The sequence below is a fragment of the Phascolarctos cinereus genome, unplaced genomic scaffold (assembly GCF_003287225.1).
Source record: "Phascolarctos cinereus isolate Bilbo 61053 unplaced genomic scaffold, phaCin_HiC Scaffold_4;HRSCAF=312, whole genome shotgun sequence".
NCBI lineage: Eukaryota > Metazoa > Chordata > Mammalia > Diprotodontia > Phascolarctidae > Phascolarctos > Phascolarctos cinereus.
Window position 1 is genome coordinate 470,780,473 of NW_027555847.1, and position 26,554 is coordinate 470,807,026.

General features: G+C 36.8%; 1 protein-coding gene across 5 annotated transcripts in view; it reads left to right on the top strand.

Annotated features, from left to right (window-relative positions):
- ASPH (aspartate beta-hydroxylase) overlaps positions 1 to 26,554 on the top strand; it is a 257,979-nt gene that overhangs the window by 207,889 nt on the left and 23,536 nt on the right. For all 5 annotated transcript variants that reach the window (XM_078153392.1, XM_078153393.1, XM_078153394.1 and 2 more), the window contains 2 exons: positions 7,791 to 7,928; positions 16,777 to 16,912. In XM_078153392.1, coding sequence (XP_078009518.1) covers positions 7,791 to 7,928; positions 16,777 to 16,912 — 274 coding nt within the window. The remainder of the gene's footprint in view (positions 1 to 7,790; positions 7,929 to 16,776; positions 16,913 to 26,554) is intronic.

The window sequence follows — 26,554 nt, forward strand, 5'->3', positions numbered from 1 at the left end:
AACGTTTGAGGAATTCAATCTAGCAATTTTGCATAGGATGGAATGGGCGGGGGGGGGGGGGGGGGGGGGGGGGAAACAGAAGGCAGGGAAACCAGCTATGGATTGTTTCAGTTAATTAGGTGTTAGGTATTAAATACCTAGCCTGGAATTTTAGCTATAGAAACAGAAAAGAGTTGTCCAGAGTTTTCACATGTAGCAAAACTTTAGTTCATACCAAAGTGATTTTTCATGCCAAGACACACAAACTCATTTGCATTGGTGGTCCAATGTCATTCATAGCAACAAAAGTGTGTGTGTGTGGGTGTGTGTATTTTTGAGAGGGATTGTGTCAGTGTGTCAGTGAGAGGAACTTAATAGAGTAAGATAGTAATATTAATAATAGCATTATTATAGCACTTTAAGATTTACAGAGCTCTTTACCTTTCTCATTGTATCCTTACAACCACTTTGTGAGTCAGGTGTTTCTCATTATCCCCATTTTACAGATGAGGAAACTGACACAGATTAAGTGAGTTGCCTGGGGCCACACAGCTAGTCAGCATCTGAAGCAAGATTTGAACTCACATCTTCTTGACTCCAAGTTCAGAATTTTTAACTATTGTGGCCCCTACTTGCCCTGGGATAAAAAGGAATTAAAAGGGGAGTATAGAGAAAAGGAAAAAGAAAACAGCTCAAAATAAGAAAGCAAAAGTAAAATGACAAGAAGTCAGAGAGATAATGGGAGAAGAGGAAGAATTTTAAAAAACCCAAAAACCCGGTGTGAAGAGAAGCAGAGGGAAGAGGTGGAATGTAGAGAAACTTTGTTTGCTGTCAGTTCATCTGGGCATGGCATTTGAGAAGGATGAACACTATCAGAGTCTTAAACCAGTTGCTCTATGATGAAGCCAGTCAAATCAAAGTAGACAGGAAAAAAAGCATTCTCAATTTAAGATATTTTGTACTAGCTGTTAACTGCTAGGGAATAATAATGAAACAGCAACATTTTCCTCTTAGAGTAGAACTGACATGTAGTTTCTAAGCTAGAGAGGCAGAACTACAAACAGTGGTGGACTTTGCAAACAGCTGCTGCCCAGAGCTCATGTGCCATTTATGTTCAGTGGGCAAAGGATGGAGGTCCTAACACTCTTGTCAGCCACTTTCATAAATACCAGCAAAAGCATCATCAACAGTGTAATCTTCTAATAAAACAATTAGGAATGGCTCAACCAATTAACTAAATTGAATGTGACACTGTGAACTAAGCCTTTGTATTTTCCTGGTAAACACACTTTTTTGAATGAATATAAGCCTGGATCCTCTGATACAATACAGGCAGTGAGTAATGTAGGCCTGATGCCCCTACTTCAGTTACTATCTCATATAGGAAGTAAGATCTTTGGCTTCTCCCTAGTGTGACCAATCCTTCCAGGATCCATGGAAGCCTATGAAATTATTCATACTAGTGACAAAGCATTCATAAATGTTTCATGCAAAAAGTACTCTGAATTAACATATAAAGATATCTTAGAAATAATTCAACAAACATTCGTTAATTGCCATTTACTATTACCATTTACAACTACGAAGGAAGATGGGAATATTGAAACAAAAACAAAATAATCTCTACCCTCAAGTGGCTTATGTTATATTAAGAGGGGAAGAAGGGAAAGAATACAACATACGTACACATAAATAAAACTAAGGCTGTTATGTTAAGGGGAAGGGGACAACTGTAAAGTAAAATAGAGGGCCCAGAATGACTTAGGACAACTAGGTGGTGCAGTAGATAGAGCACCAAGCCTGAAGTCAGGAAGACTCATCATCCTGAGTTCAAATCCAGCCTCAGACACTTACTAGCTATGTGACCCTGGGCAAGTCACTTAACCCTGTTCAGTTTCGTCATCTGTAAAATGAGCTGGAGAAGGAAATGGCAAAACACTCCAGTGTCTGCCAGGAAAATCCTGAAATGAAGTTACGAAGAGTGAGCCAGGACTGAAAGGACTGAACAAAAACAGCAAAATGACTTCCCGTAGAAAAAATTAATTCTGAGATGCAGAGGTGAGGAGGGAGTACATTTCAGGGATGGGGGATATCCCATGTAAAAGCGTGGAAACCAGAGGTTCAGCGTCAGCTCCACAAGCAGCTTAGTATTGCAGTGTGCATGATGTGGAGTCAGAAAGACTTGAATTCAGATTCAATATGTAACCTGGGTGTTAAAATCTCTAACACCTACTCATAGGGTTGTCGTGAAGATCAAATGAATGTGTATGTATGACTTAACAAACCTTAAAACGCTATGTAAATGCTAGCTATTGTTGTTATTTTTATTACTATTATTATTTCCAGGGAACAACTAGTTGGGCAGTTTGGGTGTAATCTGAGAGGGGAATCAGGCCAGAAATATAGGCATGAGTCAAATTATAATAATAATAATAATATCTAACATTTTATATAATGTTTACTGTGTTCCAGGCAATATGCTGAGGGCTTTACAATTCTTATCTCATTTGATCCTCACAGAATCCCTGGGAAGTGGACGCTGTAATTATCCCCCTTTTACAGATGAGGGAAATGGGACAAACAGAGGTTAGGTGACTTGCCTAGAATAACACCGTTACTAAGTGTCTGAGATCAAATTTGAGTTCAGGTCTTCCTGACTGCAGGCCCAGGGCTATATCCACTGGGCTACCTAACTATGAAAGGTTTTAAGTGGCAAACTGAGAAGTTTGTACTTTATTTCTGGACGTGGTACAGAGACTAAAGATTGTTACCCAGTGGCAGACTTTGTTTTAAGAATGAGAATGTTAATTTGGCAGCTGTGTGGATGATGGGTGGGAGATGGGAGAGACTGAGATCGGGAAGATTATGCTGCTTGAATTAAGAGAATGAGACAGATTTGAAAGTTGTTGATATAGAATTAAGATTTGGCAACTTAGTGAATATGTGGGGTGAGTGTGAGTTAACTTGAGGAAGACACTAAGCTTGCAGATTTGGGTGTCTGGAAAGATGGAGAGCTTGAAAAAAATAGGAAAGTCAGGAAGACAGTTTGAAAGGAAACAGTATTTTGGACATGCTGAATTTTAGAATTGGCAGTTGGAGGTTCGGGACTAGATGTCAGGAGAGACATCAGGGCTGGATATATACATCTAAGAGTCATCTACATAGAGATGGTAATTGGACTCAAGGAAGAGAGTGTGTGTGTGTGTGTGTGTGTGTGTGTGTGTGTGTGACAGTGACAGAGAGACAGACAGAAAGAGAGACAGAGAGGAGGGAAGAAAAGGAGGAATGAGAACTATGAAAGTTGAATTGCTATTTTTTTTTCTCTTCTGTTGAGTTCTGTTTCCTCTTTCTGATGGTTCCTCCTATTGGTTTTAATTTTTACTTACAATACCACTAATGTGAAAATATGTTTAATGGGAATGTAAATGTATAGCCCGTATCAGATTGTGTGCCATCTTGGGGAGGGTGATGGGGAGGAAGGGGGAGAAAAATTTTAAACTCAAAAGCATGTGGAAGTGATTATTGATAAATCAAAATAAATTAATAAAATTTTTTAAAAAGATGTTATTTTGTATCATCTCTAATATGAATTTGTCTTCTTAGTTACTTGTCTCCTAAAAGATAAGTACAGGGGGAAAATCATTTAGGGCTCCTGATTTAAAATCCTATTCTTCTTCTTTTGGTTTTAGGATATCCTTTTTCCTACTTTTTTCATAGTAAACATATCCTTTAAAAATAGATCCCTGGTGATTCAAATTTAATGTGCCGTCAGATTTTTTAATGTTATTTTATAGTCATTACTGATATTATTTAGTTGTATCTTGTAACTCATTTTTATTAGTTTGAACAATAGAAATAAGGGAAGCAAGTCTTAAATGTTAGACAAATACAGTTAGAATAGAAAACACTTTTTAATATTTATTAAATTTCAAAGATGGACTGAAATAAATTCCTTTTTCAGGTAAAATGTTATTAAAACTCTCACTAATAATTATCTTTGTATGTTTAAGAGTACTTTTAACTCAAATATGTGGGCAAGGACAGCATACAAGAGTGACTAAAATGAATTTCCCTAATCTCAAATATTTTGCTATTTTATTTCCTAGCATGTATCATGCATATACAAAGCATGATATTCCCTTTGAAGGTGAAACCACTATTTAAAAAATAAATAATGATTTTTTTTTATTTTAAGAAGTACATCTTTTAATTATTTTTTTTCTAACTGATCCATACACTTAAAGTTGGGATGTGATTTTTAAAGTATTAGAATATGAAGGTCAACATAGATGATAAGAATTCATATATTCAGGTGAAGCAGCCAATGTATTACAGATATTGTAAGAATGATATAATTGGATTTGTGATAACTGGAAGGATAAGGATTAAATGAGGAAGCAGACATGCTTTCTGATGTGGCCAAATCTATGGAAGGTGCACTGCATGAGAAACATATGGAAAGGGCTTCTTTGAGAGCATACGGAGATGACACTATTCAATAGGGGAGATATGGAGAACCATACTTTCCAGACAGCTGTCTCTGAGAAGACCAGTTGTCTCCAAAGCACATTGTATCATATTACAATTATCTTGAAGTCACAAAATGGTTCCCTTTATGTCAGAAGAAGGGGAAGGGAAGAGAAGAGAATAAGCATTTATATAGCATCTACTATGTGCCAGGCACTTCCTTTATTATCCCAGATGTATTAATGTTGTCTGTACAGCAGCTTTTCAGTTACAAGTTCTCTCTTCTTCTGTAGACAGTATTATGTTCCTTCCTTTACTTATTTTAACCTTTTATTAGTGTGTCCCTGTTCTCCCTGACTTTCTTACTCTCACCCTTGATGCCTTCTTCTTTGATATTTCCCCTTCATCTCCTCCCCTTCAGTCCTGTTCATTAGCTTTTAAATTCTATTTTTGAGCCCCTTTCCAAAAAGCATCTCTCACTTTCCTCATTATCCATTTTCTCTTTTCTAGACTTTCATTCTCAAGATTTATGACCCCTATAATTCACTGTCTCTTTTTTTTCCTCAGTATTCTTCATGCAACCAAAGCTTCCAAGGCATCTATTCTAGGATAACTTGGTCTTGGTCTTGGGAGCTAAGTTTTCCCTCTAGGCATTGTTTACGACTTCCTTATAGGACTTGCCCCATCTGTTTCCCTTTTGCAGTGTGCTTCCCTTCAGAACAATGCCAGTTATTGCAGGTGATAGAAGACATTGCCCTGTGGTAGGGCCCTCCCCCACTGAGATCATCCTTGATTATGCAGCTCACCACCAATCTATACCCTCTCTTGTTGACCCTTTTTTTCCCTACATTTGCATGGAAATTTCCTCCCTGTGTCATTTCTACCATTCCTCCAGGTGACATTTGTCCCCAGGGGGTTTATTTCCCACCTCTCAAGACAAGTAGAATTCTTAAGCACCAGATCTCCTAGGCTTAATTCTACACCTCCCTTAACTGACCATTTCTCATTATCCATAGGAACATTCATCAGTGAAACCCTTTCTCATTTCCAAAGTGAGACCTCTTTCCTTTCCTCACCTCTTCAATTCCCCACCCCCATGCCCCAGTCCACTCTGCTGTAGGCTCTAATCTTTCTGAGACCTCAGAAGTCACCTTCCAGTCATTGCTAGATTTGATCTTGGCATATCATTCACTCTTCTCTATCCACCCTGCTCCCCACCCCTTTACATACCCTCCCATGTAATGTAGCCCCCCAAAAGAAGCAGTCACCTTCAGTCAAGGTATCTCCCAAGTTCTGTCTGTAATGCCCTTTGTCTGCCTTTTCCTCCTGTAACCTCTACCTTCACTCTGTCACCTTTTCTACATTTAGAAAGAAGTCTCTTACCAGATTCTCTGATGTCACTATTGCTATCACTGTTCTTGCCTGCTACATTTATTCATTCCTCCTGCATTTCTGTTTGGGTATTTGAGAGCAAATAATCTCTTCAGTTCTTATCTTCTTTCTAATAATGTTTCAAACTCTTCTTTATTGTTCAGTATCCATCTTATGTCCTGTATGGTTAGGGTCAGATTTGCAGGATAGGTCATCCTGGGCTGTATCCTGAGCTCTATTGCTCTTCAAAACTCATCATTCTGTTCTCTTTTGTCTAGTGGGTAAGAATAGGTTTACTTTATTAGAATGTCTTTTCTTTTGTATTTGAAAGTCTTTCTCCTAATGTCTTGCAGAACTTGTTTCTGAATTGAATTGCTAAATTTAACCACCAGGTGTCTTGCAGTTTGCAGTTGGGTATTTTTTTGGAGGCAATCTGCAAATTCTTTCAATTATAATTATATTTTCTTTGTTTAGAAGTTCTGGGAAGTTCTTTTTTATTACCTCCTTCATTGTGGAGCTAAGGTTTTGTTTTTGTTTGTACATCCCATGTTAACTTTCAGTATATTTTTTTGTTTTTTTGTCTTTTTTTTGGTGCGGCAAATGGGGTTGTGACATGCCCAGGGTCACACAGCTAGTAAGTGTCATGTCTGAGGCCAGATTTGAACTCAAGTCCTCCTGACTCCAAGGCTGGAGTTCTATCCACTGCGCAACCTAGCTGCTCCTCGAGTTCAGTATGTTTTGTTTACATAGTGATAATTCTTTTAAATGTTACAGTTTTTTACTTTTCTTCTTTTAGGTTGTCCTTCATTTCTGTGTCTTTGTATTTCTAATTTATTGATCTGTCTTTTATTTCTTTGGTAAGGTTTGCCATTGAAAATTCAAATTTTTCTATTCTATTCGTTATTTTTGATGTGCAGGACATAAATGCTGTTCTTAAAATTCCCATTTCTCTTTTAAGCCACTCAGGAACAGTGTGCTGTTGTCCCATGTTCTCCTCTAACTCCATAGGCTCCTTGGTCTTGTCAAGTATTTCCTTCATTTTGTTGTGTTTGTTCATAGATGCCTGAACTAGTTTACTAGATCTGGAGGCCTTATTTCTTTCCATTGTTACTGTTTTTTCCTGTTGATTTATCTGTTGATGTTCAAGGTCTTTAAGTTTTCTTCTTTCTGAAATCTTTGAGACTTTCATTCTTTTTGGCTACTTATTTTCCTTATCACTCGCTTCCTGATAGCCTTCTGATTGTGGTTTCCTTAGGGGCTGGATCTCAAAGTGTCTCAGGCTTCTCCCAAACTGGACAATTCATGGTCACCAGCATGACTTTTGGGTCATTGGAACTGGACCCAGCTGGATTTTGTGATCTTCTTTCAGACTTTGAGGAGTCCCTCAAATGCAGTGTCCTGTCCCAGTGCCCTGTCCTACTTCCTCTGTGTCTCAGTTCTCTGTCGTAGCCCTGGCAGTTTAGAGTTTTACAGCCTTGGTGCTTTCAGGTTTCAACCCCTAAGAAGGCTTTTGTTCCTGAAAAGTTGTGGCCAAACTGACTGTCAAGACCCAAGCAAAGTTCCACAGCCTAAAGCCAGGGGTCTCCAGAGCAACAGAAAGAGAGAGAGTGAGGACCAGGGTATGGAGTGAGTTTTGATGAAAGGCTATGTCCTTGGGTCTGCTAATGCAGCTTTGGTGTTGGCAGTAAGGGACGCAGGAGAAGGGGGCTGAGTAAGTGAATGTCAGTTCTGAGATTTGGGGGGTCTTTTTGTACCTTCTTTTGTATTCTGGGTGTTCTAGAACATGGGGACAGCTGAATTTACCTTATCTTTATCTTTGGTACCGAATTTCTGTTTTGGAGAGGTTTGAGAGGTTGTGGGGAACAGAGAAAATGTCTAGTCCGCCCTCTTGTTTGACTTTAATTTTTTTTTAATAGCCATTTGACCAGATGTTTGAAAACATATCTTAGATTTTATTTTTCTGGTTTTTTCAGGCATATAAATGGTATGAACTTGGGCACAAGAGAGGTCATTTTGCATCTGTTTGGCAGCGTTCACTTTACAATGTAAATGGACTTAAAGCCCAGCCTTGGTGGACTGCAAAAGAAACTGGTTATACCGAGTTAGTGAAGGTAAGTGCCAGTGTCCACTTAGCCCCAGATCATCTGTGATCTCAAGAAAAGATGCTGTCAGCTATGTAACATGAGGATGGAAGAGGCAATGAAATTAGGACAGATCACCAACAGATACAGAATTCAGCTGTTTAAAGATGCCTCCACTGCGAACCATATCACACTGACTGTCACTTTCTCCCTCTTTAAAAAAAAAGACATATGCACATGTGGACATGACATTCCTGAAGAATCCATATTTGCCATTAATTAGGGGAGAGCATGTGCAAGACAGACATGCCCTTGGCATTTTGGAGTCAGAAGGGAAGCACTTTCAGTGGAGTATCTCTTGCAACAGCCTGTGCCAGGTGCTGGTGATACAAACAACAATGAAACAATCTCTACTCAGAAGGAGCATGCGTTCTGATAGGGGAAACAAGAGGTACATATATGAGTGTGTTCAAGATAAACGGAAAGAGAATAAATAAAGCTAAACACCAAATAGTTAAGTGCAAGGAGTTTGAGAGGGAGGTCATTAGCAGCTGCGGGGATTAGGAAAGGCTTCATGTAGAAAGTGTTGCTTGATCTTGAAGGAGAAGGAGGATTCCATGGGTGGGCTTTGCTTATTGGCTGAGCACCTAGTAATGCTTTGGTCCTTGGAGGCTGGCTGCTTTGTTCTCAGTGATTTTCTTTTTCTTTAGTCACTTTTATCTGCCCCTTGGATGATAACACACGTATATACATACAGACTCTTCTACCGAGGTTACTTACTATTTTCTATCAGATTAAAGTTAAAGTTCACAGCTTCCATATCATTCGAGACTATTTTTTCCTAGGGCAGCTAGGTGCCACATTGGATAGAGCACCAGACCCTGGAGTCAGGAGGATCTGCGTTCAAATTCACCCCAAAAGGGGTCCTGAAGAGTCAGACATGAATGAAAAATGACTAGACAACAACAAGGGGCAGTTAGCTAGAAAAATAGCCAAAGTGATTTATCCTTCTTAACTAGAATGGGCACATTATTCTCTTCCATTGAAGCTTGCTGTTTAAGGGATTCCTTTATGAAGAGCTTAAACTTCTAAAAAAAATGGCAAATCACTAATGTTAGTCACTTAAAACCCACTTTCCTGTTAAGCTTACTTGATTATGGAAGCTTTACTGTTTAGGGCAAAGAAATCTTCTCCTCAGCCTTGCCAATCAAGTGTCCATTTCCAAATCCCATTTTCCTAGGGTTTCCCAAAATGGTACTCAAGCTCAGCTTATGTGAGCTCCTGCCTGGTGTAAGTCCTGTATTACAATGGGGAAAAAAGAGTATAAATTAATAAGAGTGGCTACACCAATACCAAATTCCCTAACATTAAATTTGCTTTTGAAACTCAGTGCTGTGTGATTTGCTAAACTAGCTATGTATGTAAAGGTTGTATTTTTAAAATTGACTTGTGACTTTTAAAACTACATACATATATGTATATATATGCATCATGTATATATGTGTATGTGCACTATATATATATTATATATATATATTTTGCACATGTGTATTATATATAGTTATAATTACTTACATAACTATTTAAGTATACACACACATGTATATGCCATATGGACTTTTAAAATTGATCACTGACTTAGAATCACCATAATAGGAGACAATTTGCTGTCAGAAAAAATCCTGGTGTTCAGTAACCATTTATTTGACAACTAATGTTGTATTAGGATGTAAAACTAAGGCAAACCATTTATAACAATTATCTTGACATTGGCACTTGAGTGACTGCTAATCAGTCCCAGAGATGTGTTTTGTGAGGAGGCAAAAAGAAAGCAATGTTCTTTAGGGCGTGAAAATAAGTTAAATGTGTGATTCAGGACAAAGAACATTGATGCTGGCATCAGAAGACCTAAATTCAAACCCTGCCTCTAAGACTTACTACCTGTATGATCTTGGACAAACCATCCAACCTACCTGGGACTCAGTTTCCTCATCTGTTCAGTGACAGATTGGAGTAAAGACCCCTTTAGGCTCCCATCAAGTTATACATCTATGGTCCTATGAATCCAACATTATCTGGGGACTTTTTTCCTTACTAAATAATCATAATTTATGCTCATTTTGGTAGCTCTTTGCATAGGTTAGCCATCAGTGCAACTGGACACAATAATTTGCAGGAGAATTTCCAAGTTTTCTCTCTTAGCTTCATCTCATTAAAACTGTGAGGAATGCATCAAAGCGCCAAGTGCCTTGGGGATATTTAGCATAGAAATTGAAACTAAGATGGATTAAGGTTTTTGCAATGAAAGAATCCCTCTTCCAGCCAGAGAAAAGCCCCCATACCCTAAGAGTGCTTTTTTTCCCCTATTTAAAAAGATTGTTCATTCATCCACACAATGCTGCTGCTAATTTCGATGTAAAATGCACACTTCACAACCATTAGAGTAACACCAAAATCACTGCATTAGCCAGTAGAAACAGAAAGCTGGCTAAAAATTCTTCTTTTGTATTTGCTTATCCTGACTCTCTATAATCATCATGTAAAAAATGATGGTGAGAAAACAGCTCTTGAAGCTTTATTTGGATTTCTCAAGGCATGTGCTCTGATGCAAGCAAACAGCATCACAGATAATTTTGTTCTTTTCTCACATTGAAGTTTTATTGCTTTTGGAATGGATCCCAGGATTACTTTGCCAGTTGTTACGCAGTGAGGAAAAATGATTGATTAAAATAGCATTTGCACTGTCATTTTTCTTCCAGAACATGGTTTTTATTAATTGAGAAATTAATTGTATATGAGTACTTTCACCTGGAAAAAAGAAGACACTGCTAACCCAGCCCATTCAGCAGTGCATTAGTAGTTTTGAAGTTAGTTCCCAAGCAGCCAATTATCTGAGTGATTTTTTTTGCTCTTAAAATAAAATGGATTACAAGAACAAAAAAAAAATGAGATTTTATGGTAGAATTTAATTATAACGTAAGATTAGCAGCTTAATGTAAAATAAATGCCCACAAAATCAAGAATAGAGTAAATGGAGTTTCTTATGATTCATATAACATCTAAATCGAGCTCTGTTAAGTCAAGTTTTGAACTCTGATACACTGGAGAAAGAATCCTTACTAAGGATGAAAGCAAAATAATGTTAAGTCATTAGGTGATCTAGTGATGGACTAGTTTATTATTCTTATTTCAGTGTACATATAACAAGCATCTGCATTCTGTTGTAAGAATAAGAATAGCAAATACTTACATGGAATCACAATGCTACCTGGAGTATATGAATGTCAAATTCTTCATCTCTGAACATAATTGCAAACACTTTTAAAACTTTCTATAGAAAAAAGTGTGCCATTTCTATTTTGGCCGATTCTATACATGGCCACTAGTAGGTCTATCCTCAAGAATGACCTCCCACATGGACCATTTCTATAATTCCTTCTTTTTTGTTCTTTTTACTGTGCCCATTGGAAGTTCTTATGTATTATCCACAAGCTTCCTTTTATTCAGATCTTTTCTGTATTTTAGCATTAATTGAAACCTAACTTTTGCCAAGATGTTGATACTACCTCCTTTACCGCTGTCTATAGTGCTAGTTATTCCCTAGTTCACTGAGCCAGGAGGAAAAACTAGCACGTTCTTTGTTTTCTACTGATATCTCAAGACATATTAAAATCATCAATATTCTCCCATTTACCTAGATTCAAAATTGTAAGAGTCATACTTGACTCTTCCCTCTCCTGTTAGCAATCCTCACCAAAATCATAGTTTGGATCATTAAAGGAATGCTTTGTGAAAGGGGAGATTGTGATGAATATAGGGCAGCATGGGAAGAACAAGTCATACCAAAAAAATCCTCATTTTCTTTTTTGGTCAGTTAGGTATTAGCTGATAAGGGACCTGATCTAAGGATAGTGTGTATGGATTTTAGCCAGGCATTGGACAAGGTCTCATATGCCTTCCATGTGGACAATATAGTGGTTATACAATTGTGTGCTTTCAAAATAGGTTGACCAACTGGATCCAAAGAGTGTTAATTATTAGCTCAATATCCATGAAGAGTCCTAAAGGAGTGGTACAGGATTTGACCTTGCTCCTCTTCTGTTCAACTTCTTTATATCTGTGACTTGGATGATGGCATAAGTTGCATTCTTATCAAATCAATTGCAGAGGTCTGAGAACGATAGCTAATAGATTATAACAACAATAATAATAGCATACATTTCTGTACTAAGTTAAGGTTGACAAAGCCCTTTAACATATATTATTTTATTTTATATTCACAACAGCTCTGAGAAGTATGTGCTCTAATTATTTCCATTTTACAGATGAGGAAACTGAATTTGAGGTTCAGTCTGAGGGTAGGTGACCTGCTCAGGGTCATGTAGGTAGGTAGTGAGTATCTAAGAAAGAATTGGAATTCAAGTCTTCCTGACCATCAAGTCTATGCTAAAATATCTTAGCAGTCTCAAACAGCAGGCTGAAAAAGTAAGGTGATTTATATGTGGCTTCAATGTGATTTCAATGTGGATTCAATATGATTCAATATGGCTTCAGTTCAAGGAATAAGCCATAGAGCTCCAGACTTACATCAATAGCTTCCAACCTTTATTTGGTAATGCCCACATCCCTTTATTTAAAATTCTCATCCCCTCTGACTTTTCATCAAATAATCTACAGAGAGATTTTTCTTAGCTTTTATTTCATTCACATAAAATGAAGAATTTATTACAGTGTATAAACCAATCTTAAATATGTAATAAAATAATAGCCTATACCAATATGTATTTATCAATAACTCTTTTACATATTTGTAACTTTGTAAGTATATTAATGTTTTTGGTACAAAAATTCTCAAAATATGGTATCATTGATGTTTTGCTACATGTAATTCTTTCTGACACATAAATCAAGATTGAAATTCTGTTTTTTGAAAACAGCTGCAGCAGAAAATCTCATTTCACACAAATAAGATGTTATAAATAGTAGGATAATGTATATCACTTTGTTTAATAAACTCTTTATTTAACCATAGCCAAAACATAAAAAGACTTTCCAGGTTCAAGTGTGTATTTCAATATATTGTAATAAGAGGAGTCTATTAAGTGGAGTCAGATCAAATGAATCATTTGTTCCTGGCAAATGGGTTCCTTATCCATTCAGATTTAGAAATATCTAGATCTTTAAAACAAGATGAGAATTGCTTCTGTAGATTGGTCAAGGGATTAATAAGCAGGCATTTGTTTTCTTTTATTTCATTTGCCGAGAAGGCATTTTTAAAAATTGTGAAACATATGAAATACTGTTTTTTACATTTGCTGTCCATGTCTTTTACTTTTTTATAAATTCATTCATTTACTGTCTTGCTGGGTCCAAGTTTGAATTTGAGGACCTTGCCTTGATTTATTTAGAGAACTCAGCTTTTCAAAATATCCACCAAATTTTCAAGTTTCTAAAAGGATTTTTAAGTGAATTTGCTTCATCTTTATTATCATTAAAATATACTTTTTTTCTGTTAGGTTAATCACCCTCCTAAGTACATTAACACAAAAAAGCCAGCATGTTTCAAAATAATTTATATTCTGCCCTCAAATATACTCTGCTGAAAATCTAGCTAGCTACTCTTGTAAGAACTTAAAAAACTATATGTAACTGTTTGGTCATATATCTTGGTACAAGTGATTGTCTGTGAAGCATGCAATGTGTCCAAATTATACAAGAGATCACATTTTAAAATAGCATTTGTAGACCTGGGTTTTACAGAATATTCTATTCATAGCCGGAAGTCCTATAATCTTTGCTATTTAAGTGTACAAGGACCGTGGTTATGGGGCAGAGGGAGACAAAATGCAACAGATGAGGGTAAGGTCCTGAATGGGAGTGATGAGACCCACAGATTTCTCATTTCTAATTTCCCATAGTACAAGTTTCAGGTGAGATGAATTGCAACTGAATATGTAGACAAGACTGATTCCTTTTCTTTATGAAACACAATTAGTTAATGGGATTCACTTGTCAGTTTGTAGAAGCAAACCACCTAGAACTAGATATTTCTACATTTGAAAGCAGTGTCTCAAACTCTGTTGGCCACAGTTTTAACATGCTCATTTAATTCACATCCCTGCTCACAAATCTTTATCCTCAAAAAGCCTACGTACCCCTGGGAGGACATAACATGTACTGAGATAAGTCTATCAGTGATTAAGAAGGAAAGATAGCAAGTACTAACGACTAATATGTACAATCTAAGTAAGGTCTTTACAAGTAAAGGTTATTTCATTCTTTATTTTCGTATCCCAAGTCCCTTATATAGTGCCTGACACATAGTAGGTGCTTAATTAAATTTGTTGTTTGACTGTTGATTGAACTAACAGGATTGCAAAAAGCTTCCCACCAAAGAAGACAGATAACCTAAGCTTTGAAATAAAATAGGGATTCTAAGAGACAGAGGTAAGGGGTGGTGAATTTCAGGCATTAGGAATAGTTTACAAAAGTTTGAAGGCAGGAGATGAAGAGCCAAGTTCAGAGAATAGCAACTTGGCCAGTCTGACTGGAATGTAGAATGTGCAAAGGGAAGCAATGTTCAGTGATTTAGAAAAGGTGAATTTGAGCCAGATCATGAAGGCCTTTAAATATTAAGCAGAAGAATTTGTGTTTTATTCTAAAGGCACTAGAGAGCCATTGAAGTTTCCGCCGTCCGTAGTTGTCCTCCCTTTCACAGCCACAACCTAGAATAAGATATATGTTTGTTAACCTTCACTTTCTCACCTCTTATTTCTCATCCCTTTATTGTCTGTCTTCCAACTGCTTCACTAAAGTGAAACTGCTCTCTCCAATGTTAAAAATAATATATTAATTATCAAATCGGTTGGCCTTGCCTCAGCCCTCATCTGTTTCAGCCTCACTGCAGCATTTAATACTGTCAGCTACCACTGTCTTCTGGACCCTTTTTCATCATTTTTTTTTCTTTTTTCCTTGATAACTTTCCTTGATTCTGTTCTCTGTTCTACCTTTTGTGTTTCTCCTTTTCAGTCTCTTTTGCTAGATCATGTGTGTGTACACATATATGTATATTATATATATATATATATATATATATATATATATATATATATATATATATATATTAAAGGGTGGTAACAAAACTGTTTTATTTGTATGTCTTTTGGTTCTTTTTAGCTGTCTGTCCATTTTTTTAAAAAAGTTTGGCTGATACTCTTTTTTTTTCATATCTATCACTTCCCACTAACCTATCCCTTCCAACCTCTCTCCCAGAGTTGAAGACTTACTTACTTTATAACATATACAAATAGTCAAGAAAAACAAATGAAAGGCCACCTCTAAGAATACAAATCTCATTTTTTATCTTGAATCCAGTACCTCATTGTCAGGAAGTGGGAGCCATGTTTCATTCTCAGTCTATGTTCTCTTTTAGTCTTTTGGTGATCTCATCAAATCCTATTACTTCTATGCAAATAGATGCCAATTCTACATATCTAGCCCCTATTCTCCTTAACTCCATTCCATATCACCAATTACTTGTTAGATATCTAAGGGAGGGCACATAATGCAGTGAAATGACCATTGACTCTGGAGTAAGAGGACACGAGTTCAAATCTTACCTTTGACATTCACTGTCTATGTGATCTTATGTAAGCCATATAATTTCCCCAAGTCTTTAATTTCCTCATTTCTAAAATGAATGAATTAGATTAAATAGCTTCTGAGGATCCTACTAACTTGAAATCTATAAACCAATGATATTCAACTGTATTCGTAGATAGCTTGAATTCATATGTTAAAAAATAGCTAATTACTCCCAAAGTCCCCTCCTCTTTATAACTTCCCTGGTTTTGTTGATGACATCATTATACTTTGAGTCACCGTGATTCACAACCGCAGAGTTAATGCTTGACTCTTCATGCAGCCTTACCTTTCAGTTTGTATCAGATGCAAAGTCTTGTGCACTGTTTCTACAATGTATCTTTCATATATCCCTTTCTTTGGAGTTTCTCCCATAGCCACCCACCCTGTTTCAAGGCCTCATCTTGCCTGATATGCTTCCTAATTACCATCAATCTACCACTCTGAATGCATAGTCTTTTCTAGTGAGATACAGCCATTGTGATTTCCCATTACCTCTAAAAGTTACGAGTAGAAATTACAGAGGGAGTATGGTAGCCTGACTGCTGACATGATATTATACATATATACATATACACTCATAGAAACACACACACACATACACACGCACACATATATACATACACACAAATGAGATATACACACACATATATTTGGACCAAGTTCAAATAGCAATTTTTTTATTTCATATATTTTTATAAATTGCTATCAAAATCCATAGCAGATACATTGTATATAATTTTACAATTTTAGTATTTACCAAATTTTAATACAACTTTTTTAGTATATTCTGATGAACAGTGAAATTGTAAGCAATTCATCTTCTAAGTTTTTAGTGCCAAGATTGCTAGCCTGAGCTTGCTACAGTCTTGGTATGATAGGAGACAGGTAATCAATACCCTTAGCTAATGATATCAATACCAATAATACCAATTGCTTATAATATTTTTAAAAGGTCTACTAATAGCCATCAAGAAAAAACAAAATGAACTTAGAGGATTGTCCTCTGAAAAGGATAGAAATTATCAAAATTGTTATGATTATGAAAAAAACAGTATGACTTTTGTTTCTATGTCCTTAACAATGGGTATCAGAGAAAACTGAAATTAATGAAACCAGATAACTGTAAATTTCACTCAATATTTTATTATTGTTATTTTTTAAAAGTTTAATATCATTATTCAAGTGCTCAGTTTGGACACATTTGCAGTAAAAATAACTATGGCTTTCTTTTCAGACCTTAGAAAGAAACTGGAAATTAATTCGTGATGAAGGCCTTGTGGTGCTAGATAAAACCAAAGGTCTCTTCCTGCCTGAAGATGAGAATCTGAGAGAAAAGGGTGACTGGAGCCAGTTCACTCTATGGCAGCAAGGTAAATACCTCCATTAACAAAACATAAATAGCATAAAACTTACATAAACATTTTGTCAAATATGAATTCTTGGCAGTTAAATAAGATGGACAGTTTGTAAAGCCGTGATTTCTGGAATCTGTTCATTATTCAGTTTGTACCCTGTTTGCGTGTGTGTGTGTTTATATGTATGTGTGTGTGTGTGTGTGTATATATGTATGTATATGTATGTATACATATATGTATATATACATACACACATATTTTCTTATGTTATATGCTGATTATATTTTTATCGAACTCTATTTCTGATTATATTCTTCTAATCACAAATTGTAAATTGAAAGGGATTTCCAGGATCATTTAAGGCTTAAAAACCTCTTTAAAAAAAAAGGTAAACCCACTTAGTTTGTTTTTGTTGTTTACATTAAGGTAAGGCATACATTTATCAGCTACTGTCACTTTTAGCAGAGAGATAGAGCAGCAGCAGATGTCTAGATAGCTGAAGTACCAGTCTTAGCAGCCTGTAATATATACCTAGAACCATTTCACTTCTTTTTCTGCCTCCATTGAGCCTTCCCCAAAGGCTTTTTTTTTTGAGACTGGGGGTCTCCCTATCTTGCCTGTGTTGGAAGTATAGTGTCCACTCATCCCGTGAGTGATTGACATGGAAGTGTTTCTCCCAGGCTGTTTCCTCTTGTTAGGTATCTTGGTATGGCCCCTGCCCTCCCTGGGGGCTCACCATATTTGTGCCAGACTTAATGCAGCTTTAGCACCAAGTCTGGCTTTAGCATTGCTGCAGCTCAGAACTCCCATACTTAAGGGATCACCAGCCTCAGCCTCCCTGGATTACAGGTGTGCTCCGACAGGTCTGGTTTCTCAAAGTCTTTTTACCACAATTCTCTTCCAGAGGTCCTTCCAATATTGTATGCATGAAAACTACTACTCCTGTGTCCAGACATAGGAGTGACACACTGCAGATGTGCTTTGCAGAGCCTTCTGCACTTTGTGACCCTATGCCTCAGACCAACCCTCTCTGCTTGATGGAAAGACACTGAGCTCAGGTGCATTTCTTACCTAGAGTGAATAGCACTAACAATAGCAGCAGCAGCAGCAACAGCAAAAAACAACATTAGCTAGCATTTATATAGCGCTTTAAGGTTTGCAAAGCATTTTATAAATATTTGAAAAACAACCCTGGTAGGCAGGTATTATTATAATCCTCATTTTACTGATGAAGAAACTAAGGCAAACAGAGGTTAACTGACTTGCCCAAGATCATATAGCGAGTAAGTGTCAGAGACTGGATTTGAACTCACATCTTTCTGACTCCAAATCTGGTCCTCTTTCCACTGTTCCCCCTAACAGTAATTGTTTGTTTTTTCAAGATTCAAGTTTGCCAGCTTTCAAATCTACTGCAATAAATGTCCAGCATCCTGGAAAATGCCCTGGGAAGTAGAAATAACGATATCTAGCTGGATTCAGGCTCTGTTACTCAGTATGTGTCCTTAAGTGATTCACTTAACCCCTCGGAGCCCACATTTCCCTGTTTGTACAATGTAGATTAAAATGCATGCCTTGCCTACCAACAGAGTGATGATATGAATAAAAATAATGCTGACTGCTTAACAGTCGCTGCTGGGAAATGATTCAGTTTCTATTCCCTCAAATGAAATAATGTTTGCAAAGGGCTTTGAAGACTTGAAAGCACTAAACGTCAGTAATTATCCCTGTTGTTATGCACCACATAGAAACACCTTTCCCAGTATTCTGCATAGGAATACATGATTCTGGCTGCTCTGGCCCTGTTTCAGTTTGACCTGAAGTGGCCAAGAGCTGTAGAAACATATACTATCTATTAGAAATGAAATAATAAAGGACGTATTTAATGAAATATGTGACTGCTCTTATATTGAAATATATGACTGGAATCAAAAGACCCAGGTTTGGAGTTTGGCAATGATTTACTGGCTGTGACCTTGGACAAGTCACTTTAACCATCTGTATCTCAGTTTGTTCATATGTAAAATGGCTTTGGTCATCTCAGTTTTTTTCTGGCTCAAAATCTATGATCATTTTTATCTTGAGACAGCATGGCAAGATCACTGGACTTGGACTAGACAATCTCAGAGTAAAATCACGTTTCTTGGAGGAAAGATGATTTATAAGAGCAGATGAGATCTATTTTCAAGAATTAGATGATAATAATGGTAATAATAATTTGCATTTATATAACAACTTAAGGTTGCAAAGAGCTTGTCATACATTATGTCATTTGATGCTCACAATAGCTGTGTGAGGTAGATGCTATTAGTATGCCCATTTTACAGATGAGGAAACTGAGTCTCAGAAAGGTGATGTTATGGTCACACAGCTTAGTAAGTATCTGAGGAAGGATTCAAACCTAGATTTCCTGACTGAGTCCAGGGCTCTCTCTAGTACACTCTGCTACCTCTGAAGAGCTGCTTTGTGGAACTGTTATTTTACTTGGCCCCATGGACCAGGACTAGGAAAAGGCAATGGAAGTTGCAAAGGGGCAGATATCGGCTTAATATAGGGAAAAATTTCCTGTCCATGAATAAGAATGGAATGTGCTACATTCCCCAATCTTGACTCTTCCAATAGAAGCTGAATGTTGTAGAGAGGGTTCCTGTTCCTATTGGACTAAATGACTTCCATATTTCCCTTGGAACTCAGATTATGTGATTCTGGAATCTGTACTATAGTGACCTGTAGAATCGTAGACTCAAGTCACAATACTAAGAACCATAAAAAATACATGATAAACTTTACTGCTCTGATTTTATCACCTTTGACTCAGAATCCTTTAATGGTTTCCAATAGCTTAAAGACTGAAGTACAAAATGGCATTCAAATCCCTCCACGATTTGTCAATGTTTCTAGTCTTAACTTCTTACTATTTGTGTATGAAACACAAACCATTTTATCTTGCATCCAGGCAAGCAGACACAGTACTTTTTGGACAGTTTGGTACATCTGTGATTTTGAGATGTTAGAACTCCCTCCAGCAGAGCAAATTACAACCTTACGTGCCTTCTCAGCCTCTTGTCCATGTCAACCCATAAATCCTACTCCAGGGGTCCATTAAATCTGCTGTTTTATGCCTTACTTGACATTTATAATCAGAACATCACTGAACAACATGATCTCTGTTGTTATGTCTTTCAAGGAATCTCATATTCTCTTAAGTTCTGCATATACGTGGTTGGAATAGACCCCTTAAGGTGGCATTTTATAATTAAATGCAGGATTTGACATAATTGTTACTTCCAACTTTGGATTAACAGAGAACAGGGAGAATTATTTCAAAATATTCTATGTAGAGATAAGCTGGCCACTGAAAGAGGAAGAAGAAAGACCTTTCTTGGGAACCCTAGGGATAAAAAGGACAATATAGTGTGAATGGAGATAGATGGACAAGTTAAGAGCAAGACTTTTGTTTACCTTTCAATGTCATATTGAAATGAGTCAGTACTGTTGGCAGTCAGGAGTTTTTTGATGCTAATAATAACAATAACAAATCACATTCCTCACAACAGCTCTGTGAGGTAGGTAGTTCAGGTAGTGGTACTGAAATTTTACAGTTGGGGAAACTGAGAACTTAATGACATTCTACGGGTCACAGAGTCAGGACCTGACTCTGGGTTTTCTGATTGCAGTCCCAGAACTCCTTCCACTATACCACATTGCCTCTCAGTTTCTTTTCATTAAATATCCTTCTCCTAGAATAGTTCATTAAAATCTTAGATACCTCTCAAAATAATTTCTAAACAGAAAAGAAAAAAGGGAACAAATGTTTATTAATCTGCTAAGTGTCAGACACTCTCTTAAACACTTAACAAATATCTTGTTTTATCCTAGCAAGAACCCTAGGAGATGGGTGATATTATTAATCTCCATTTTACAGTTGGGAAAACCAAGGCAAGCAGAGGTTAAGTGACTTGCCCAGAGTCACACAGCTAGTGTTTTAAGTGTCTGAGGTTGGATTTGAACTCAAGTTTTCCTGACTCCAGGGCCATTGCACCACCTCATTGCCTCTGAACAATGCAGAATCTGCTGTCAAATGTGTTTAGTAAGGTACAGCATATGTACCAAGTCACTAGTGACTAAGGTGAGAAAAGAGAAAAGTAATTTGGAGTTAACAGTTTGGCTATCAGTTTATTGGCATGTTATCACAATACCTGACACACGTGGATTTCCTGATTATTTTGAGTTATAAATTTGCATATCAGTGCAGATTATATTTCTTTTTTTTTTTTTGCTAGGCAATGGGGTTAAGTGACTTGCCCAGGGTCACACAGCTAGTGTTATGTGTCTGAGGCTGGATTTGAACTCAGTTCCTCCTGAATCCAGGGCCAGTGCTCTATCACTGTGCCATGTAGCTGTCCCTCACTGCGCCACCTAGCTGCCCCCAGATCATATTTCTATATCTAAAATGTATTAAGATCTCTTCTTACAGACCTAGGAATTAATCAGTTCACTAATCTCTATTGGAGAACTGATTCCAGAAATAGTTTTCAGTATAGGAGCCATCCCATATATCTCCACACAGAAGAGAATAAAAATGAATTTAAATAAATTAAGTGAGTAAAAATCATCCCCACTCCCTTTTCTAATTGTAGATGTTAAATATGGAATTCAGAGAAACGCAATATAGATGCTTATAGTTTTGCTGCACCTTGAGGGTGATTATCAGGGGGTCTGTCCTAGGTCTAAACAGTAAATACCAGATAAGACCTGATTAAAAATGGCCACCTACAGTTCCTGTGTTTTCACCTTACCTGTAAACAACCACTGGAAGGTTTGATGGTCTGAAGTTGGACTTTTTCTACACATTCTTCACGGTAGATTTGTCCTCTAGGAGAAAAGTACTTGGAGTACAAGACTGAGCAACATATACATAAGGACATTAGTTTGTATATGACCTTCCATCCTCCCCAAGAGCTGTCAGAAAGTGTGGACCTAGAAAATGAGAACATCTTTTTTTGTTGTTAGTTTTTTTAATATAATTTGATTTATTTTATTTAATTTATTTTAAAAATTATTTTCATTAATTAAATTAATAATTACATAATAATATAATAAATTTAATTAATTTATTTTATTTTATTTTAGACAATTACTAAAGCTTAAATACACAATAGAGAAAAGACAAAGAAACATATTGTAAACTTAACTATTGAAACTTAAATTCAAAATAAGAAAAAAATGTGTACACCAGAACGTAAGAGAGGATTCAAAACATGTAGCAATAAATTTCCATTTCAACAAAGCCTACATAATAAATATTACTCATTGTGTTGAGAGCTCTCCATCTTTGCTTCCTTGTAAGTTTTCTTTTGTTCTCTGCTGTGTACTTTTTTTTACTTTGTTCTTTTTTCCCCCTTCATCCCCCCCAAGGCTACAATTACACACAGATATATTTATGTATAAATATAGATATATACACAAATATACCTATATACACATACATATATACATACATACATATGTAGACCTATACTTTCCCTAACAAATTCTACTTCTGATTTTTGTTATTATATTTTTGCATATCTTTTATTTCCTATCCCTCCTGACTCCTGTACTTTACTTCTACCCACTACCTTTCCCTCCTATTACTTAACCTACCCCTGCCTCCAAGGATCCCTCCCTTATCCTCCCATTCCCATAAATCTAAACATCCTTCTATACCCCCCCTTTAACATATTTCCTTACTCTCCCCTGTAAAGATCCCTCCCTTATCCTTCCCCCCTCCCTATCCACATAACATTTATTCTTTTAGAAAACTTTTATAGTCTTCTAAATATATCTATCTATCTATCTATATAGATAGATAGATAGATATTGTTCCTGCTTGAACCCATTCCCAGTGAAAGTAAGTTTCTAGAACTAACAGCCCTCCTCCCCAGTCTAATTCCTCTGTGTTGGTTCTTCCTCTTGCACCTCTTTTGTATAAGATATTACTCTTTTTAGCTGTTTCTAAACAATTTTACTTTTTAAAGTAATGTCATACCCATGTTTACCCCAATCTTTCTTACAAACTACCCAATTACTAATAACACTCTTAGACATATGTTTTGCATTTTACATACATAAAAGGTAAACAGCCTGTCCTTAGTGAGTGCCTTGTACTTAGACTTTGGTACATATCTTATATTTCTTTTAGCTCTTATATGTCAAATCTTCTATTAAGTTCAGGTTTTTTGTTTTGTTTTGTTTTTAACGTAGTCCTGAAAGTCTGGCAGTTCATTAAAAATCCACTTTTTTTTTCCATTCATGATTGTACTTAGCTTTGCTGGACATGATACTTTTGTCCAGAGCCCCAGTTCTTTTGCGCTTCAATATATAGTGTTCCAACTGCAGTCTTTTAGTGTCACTGCTGCTAGGTCTTGTGTGATTCTAATTGTGGTACTACCATATTTAATTTTTTTCTTGTTCGTAATGTTTTATCCTTGAGCTGGGGGGTTTGAAATTTGATTGTAATATTCCTGTGGCTTTTCCTCATAGGATCTCTTTCAGTTGGTGATCAATGGATTTTTTTCCATTTCTATTTTCCCCTCTTGTTCTGATGCTTCAGAACAATTTTCTTTAATTATTTCTTGTATTATTATGTCAACATTCTTTTTTTGATCATGGCTTTCAGGTTGTCCAATTATTCTTATGTTTTCTTGATCTGTTCTCCAGATTAGTTGTTTTTCTCGTAAGATGTTTCACTTTCTCTTCTATTTTTTCATTCTTTTTATTTTGTTTTATTATTTCTTGATCTCTTATAACTTTGCAGGCTTCCCCTTGCCCAATTCTAATTTTCAAGGGGTTGTTTTCTTCCTAAGATTCGGAATCTCCTTTTCTAATTGGTTGATTTTCTTTTCATAATCTTCTTGTTCTTATTTTATTTCATTTTTTTTTAGTTCTTCCTCAATTTGATTTCTAAAATCTTGTTTAAGTTCTTCTGTGAATTTTTTTTGGGTAGTCGACCATTTGACATTACTCTTTGGGGTAGAAGAAGGTTTCTTTGCTGAAGATGAAAGATGAAACCTGGTCTTCTCTATTCCTATAGTAACTCTCTGTGGTTGTATTCTTTCTCCGTTGCCTGTGCATTTTTTTGTGGTAGTAGCTTAATTTTTGTAATCACCTCTAGTCCTGGGGTATAAGGGATGGTGCCTCTGGCCTCAGATCTTCAGTTCTCCTCTCTGGCCTGGAACTGGAACCAAGACCTCCAGCCTCCTGTAAGTGCCCACAGCCAGTGGCATCCCAGCTGCAAAGCTTCTGCACTTACTGACTGTGTGCTGGTTCCTTCTCGCACCCAGCCACATCTCTGCAGCACAGCTGGGTCTGGTGTTCCTTGTCAACAGAGATTCCCCTGAGCTTCCCTGGCTCACATGCCCAACTCCCTCCACTATGCCAGGGATAAAAGTTCCTTTGGTTAGGGCTGAGGCAGCCTCCCAACCCAGCTAACCCCTGGGCTTGCCATTTATTGTTTAAGGGGATCTAGGATTAGGCTGAAGGTGTGTACTTTCACAGGGACCAAACCTCTTCCTGGGATTTTTCTTCAGACCCTTTCTTATTGTCCCAGGAGGACCCCTGTTGTGCCCCTACTCTTATTTGTTTTTACCTACTCTATGTTTGGCCTGAGGTGCTAATTTATCTCTTTTGTAGGGCAAAATCTTGAGAGCTTGGAATTTTCTGATCTACTCTGCCATCTTCCCAGAATCCTCTGAGACAACATCTTTTGACCTCTTGAGGAGGCAGAGGGAAAGGGAGAGAAAGAATAAAGTACTTTTTTATGAACTGAATTTTATCCTTTTCTCTGTCAAGTTCTCTGCAACCAACTACAACATCTCAAGTTGTACAATGATTAATGCTCTAGGCTAATTGTAACCCAGGAACAGAATGATGGCTGGGAGGGACATGTGTTAGAAGTAGTCTCAATCAGATGAAACTTAAAATTTCAGGAGAGAGCTCATCTACGTGAAATTTTTCAAAGCAACCCCCTTGACATGAACCTCTCCTTGACTTCAGTAAAATTTTCTGTTGTTAATGGAGCATATAAAATAACTTGAACAATAAATGTCATCTTGCACAAATATTCCTGTTTAAACCATCATGAACTTTCTTTAAGCACCGGCTTTCCATGCATTCCAAAGTCTGTCCATGTGGTAGAGCCTGAAGGTGATTTAGCAGAAGGACACTTTTCAGAGTTGTGGTGCTGTTCAGGCAAACTGTTAAGTGCAGCTTGAGTCCTGTGTTGAGCAGTCAGAGATGGTTGGTTGTCCCATGTGTATATGTTATGTAGTAAATTTTGAGCATTTTGCTGTTTAGAAAGCAGATGGAAATAGCCTTGAATAATTGCAAGAGTTCACCATATGAATCTTATTTAAGCTGATCATATCATTGGAATTTCCATTCAGGGAAATAAAATGAAGAGAAGCATAACTCAGAAAGAGTATGATGTCCAGTTGAGAATGGTCAGAATGGTAAAAAGTCTCATGCTATATAAGGAGCATGATAAGGAACTGAAGAATGTTTAGCCTGGAGAAGAAGAGACTTGGGTCAGGGAGAGGGACATTAAAGTGATTGAAGAAATGTCATATGGAAGACACATGTGCCTTACACATAGTAAGCACTTAATAATTGCATGTTGTCTATTGGCTAACTGACTGGAATAGAGATTAGACTTGTTCTTTTTGGTCCCAGAGGACAGAACTATATGAGCAATGAGTAGAAGTTCCAAAAAAAACAATTGAGGTTTGATATCAAGAGACATTTCCTGATAATTAGAACTATCCAAAAGTAGAAAGTATTGAGTTTCACCCTGTGTCCTACCCCCACTGGAAGTCTTCAAGCAAAGATCTTTTGGGTTAGATATGTTGTAGAGGTCATTCTTTGGGTAGGAGAAGTCTATGTTGGACCAGAAAGGTCCCTTCTAAATCTGAAATTTTGTAATTTATAAATTTTTGTAAATAAAAATTAAAATTAAAATTCATCGCCGTTCCAGAAAGTCACTCTTTGATTGCTTGTATTATAGCTACAAAATCTGCAAAACTGGTCATTCAGTTACCTATCAACTTTATTACCTGCTAAACTGAGGATCCCTCAGTTCAGTACAACTGTGATCGCCTTGCCAGTAATCCCAATTATACATTACTCCTGCCAACCTTTTCTGTGTCTAAATTTTGTTATGTGTCATATTCTCTACTGAAATGAATTTATCCTTCCTCTTTGTCAAATCAGAGCACATTTACCTGTAAAACTCTTACTTCATTACTCTCTCATATTTTCCTAGTTCTGATTCTATTTCCTTATACAACTGGAATTTAGTATGCGTGCTTGCCTGGGTTTTGTCATTTCCAGTGTAGAGTAGGTGACTCAATATCTTGGATCTTTCTGCTTTGGGAAACATGTTTATACTTCATGCATCTCTACTTGCATTGTATTTGTCTTGTACAATTCCCTACCCAGTTTTCTGTTAGTAAATACCTGTCTCTTCCTAAGACTCCTCTCTATCAGGAGCACCATCTTTCCAGTCATTCAGGTTCATAACCTTATACTCTAGTCTATCCTTAACTCCTCATTCTCTTTCACCCTTCATATTCAGTGATTTGCTAAGCCTTTACCAGTGCTTCCCCCATGACATCTGACATC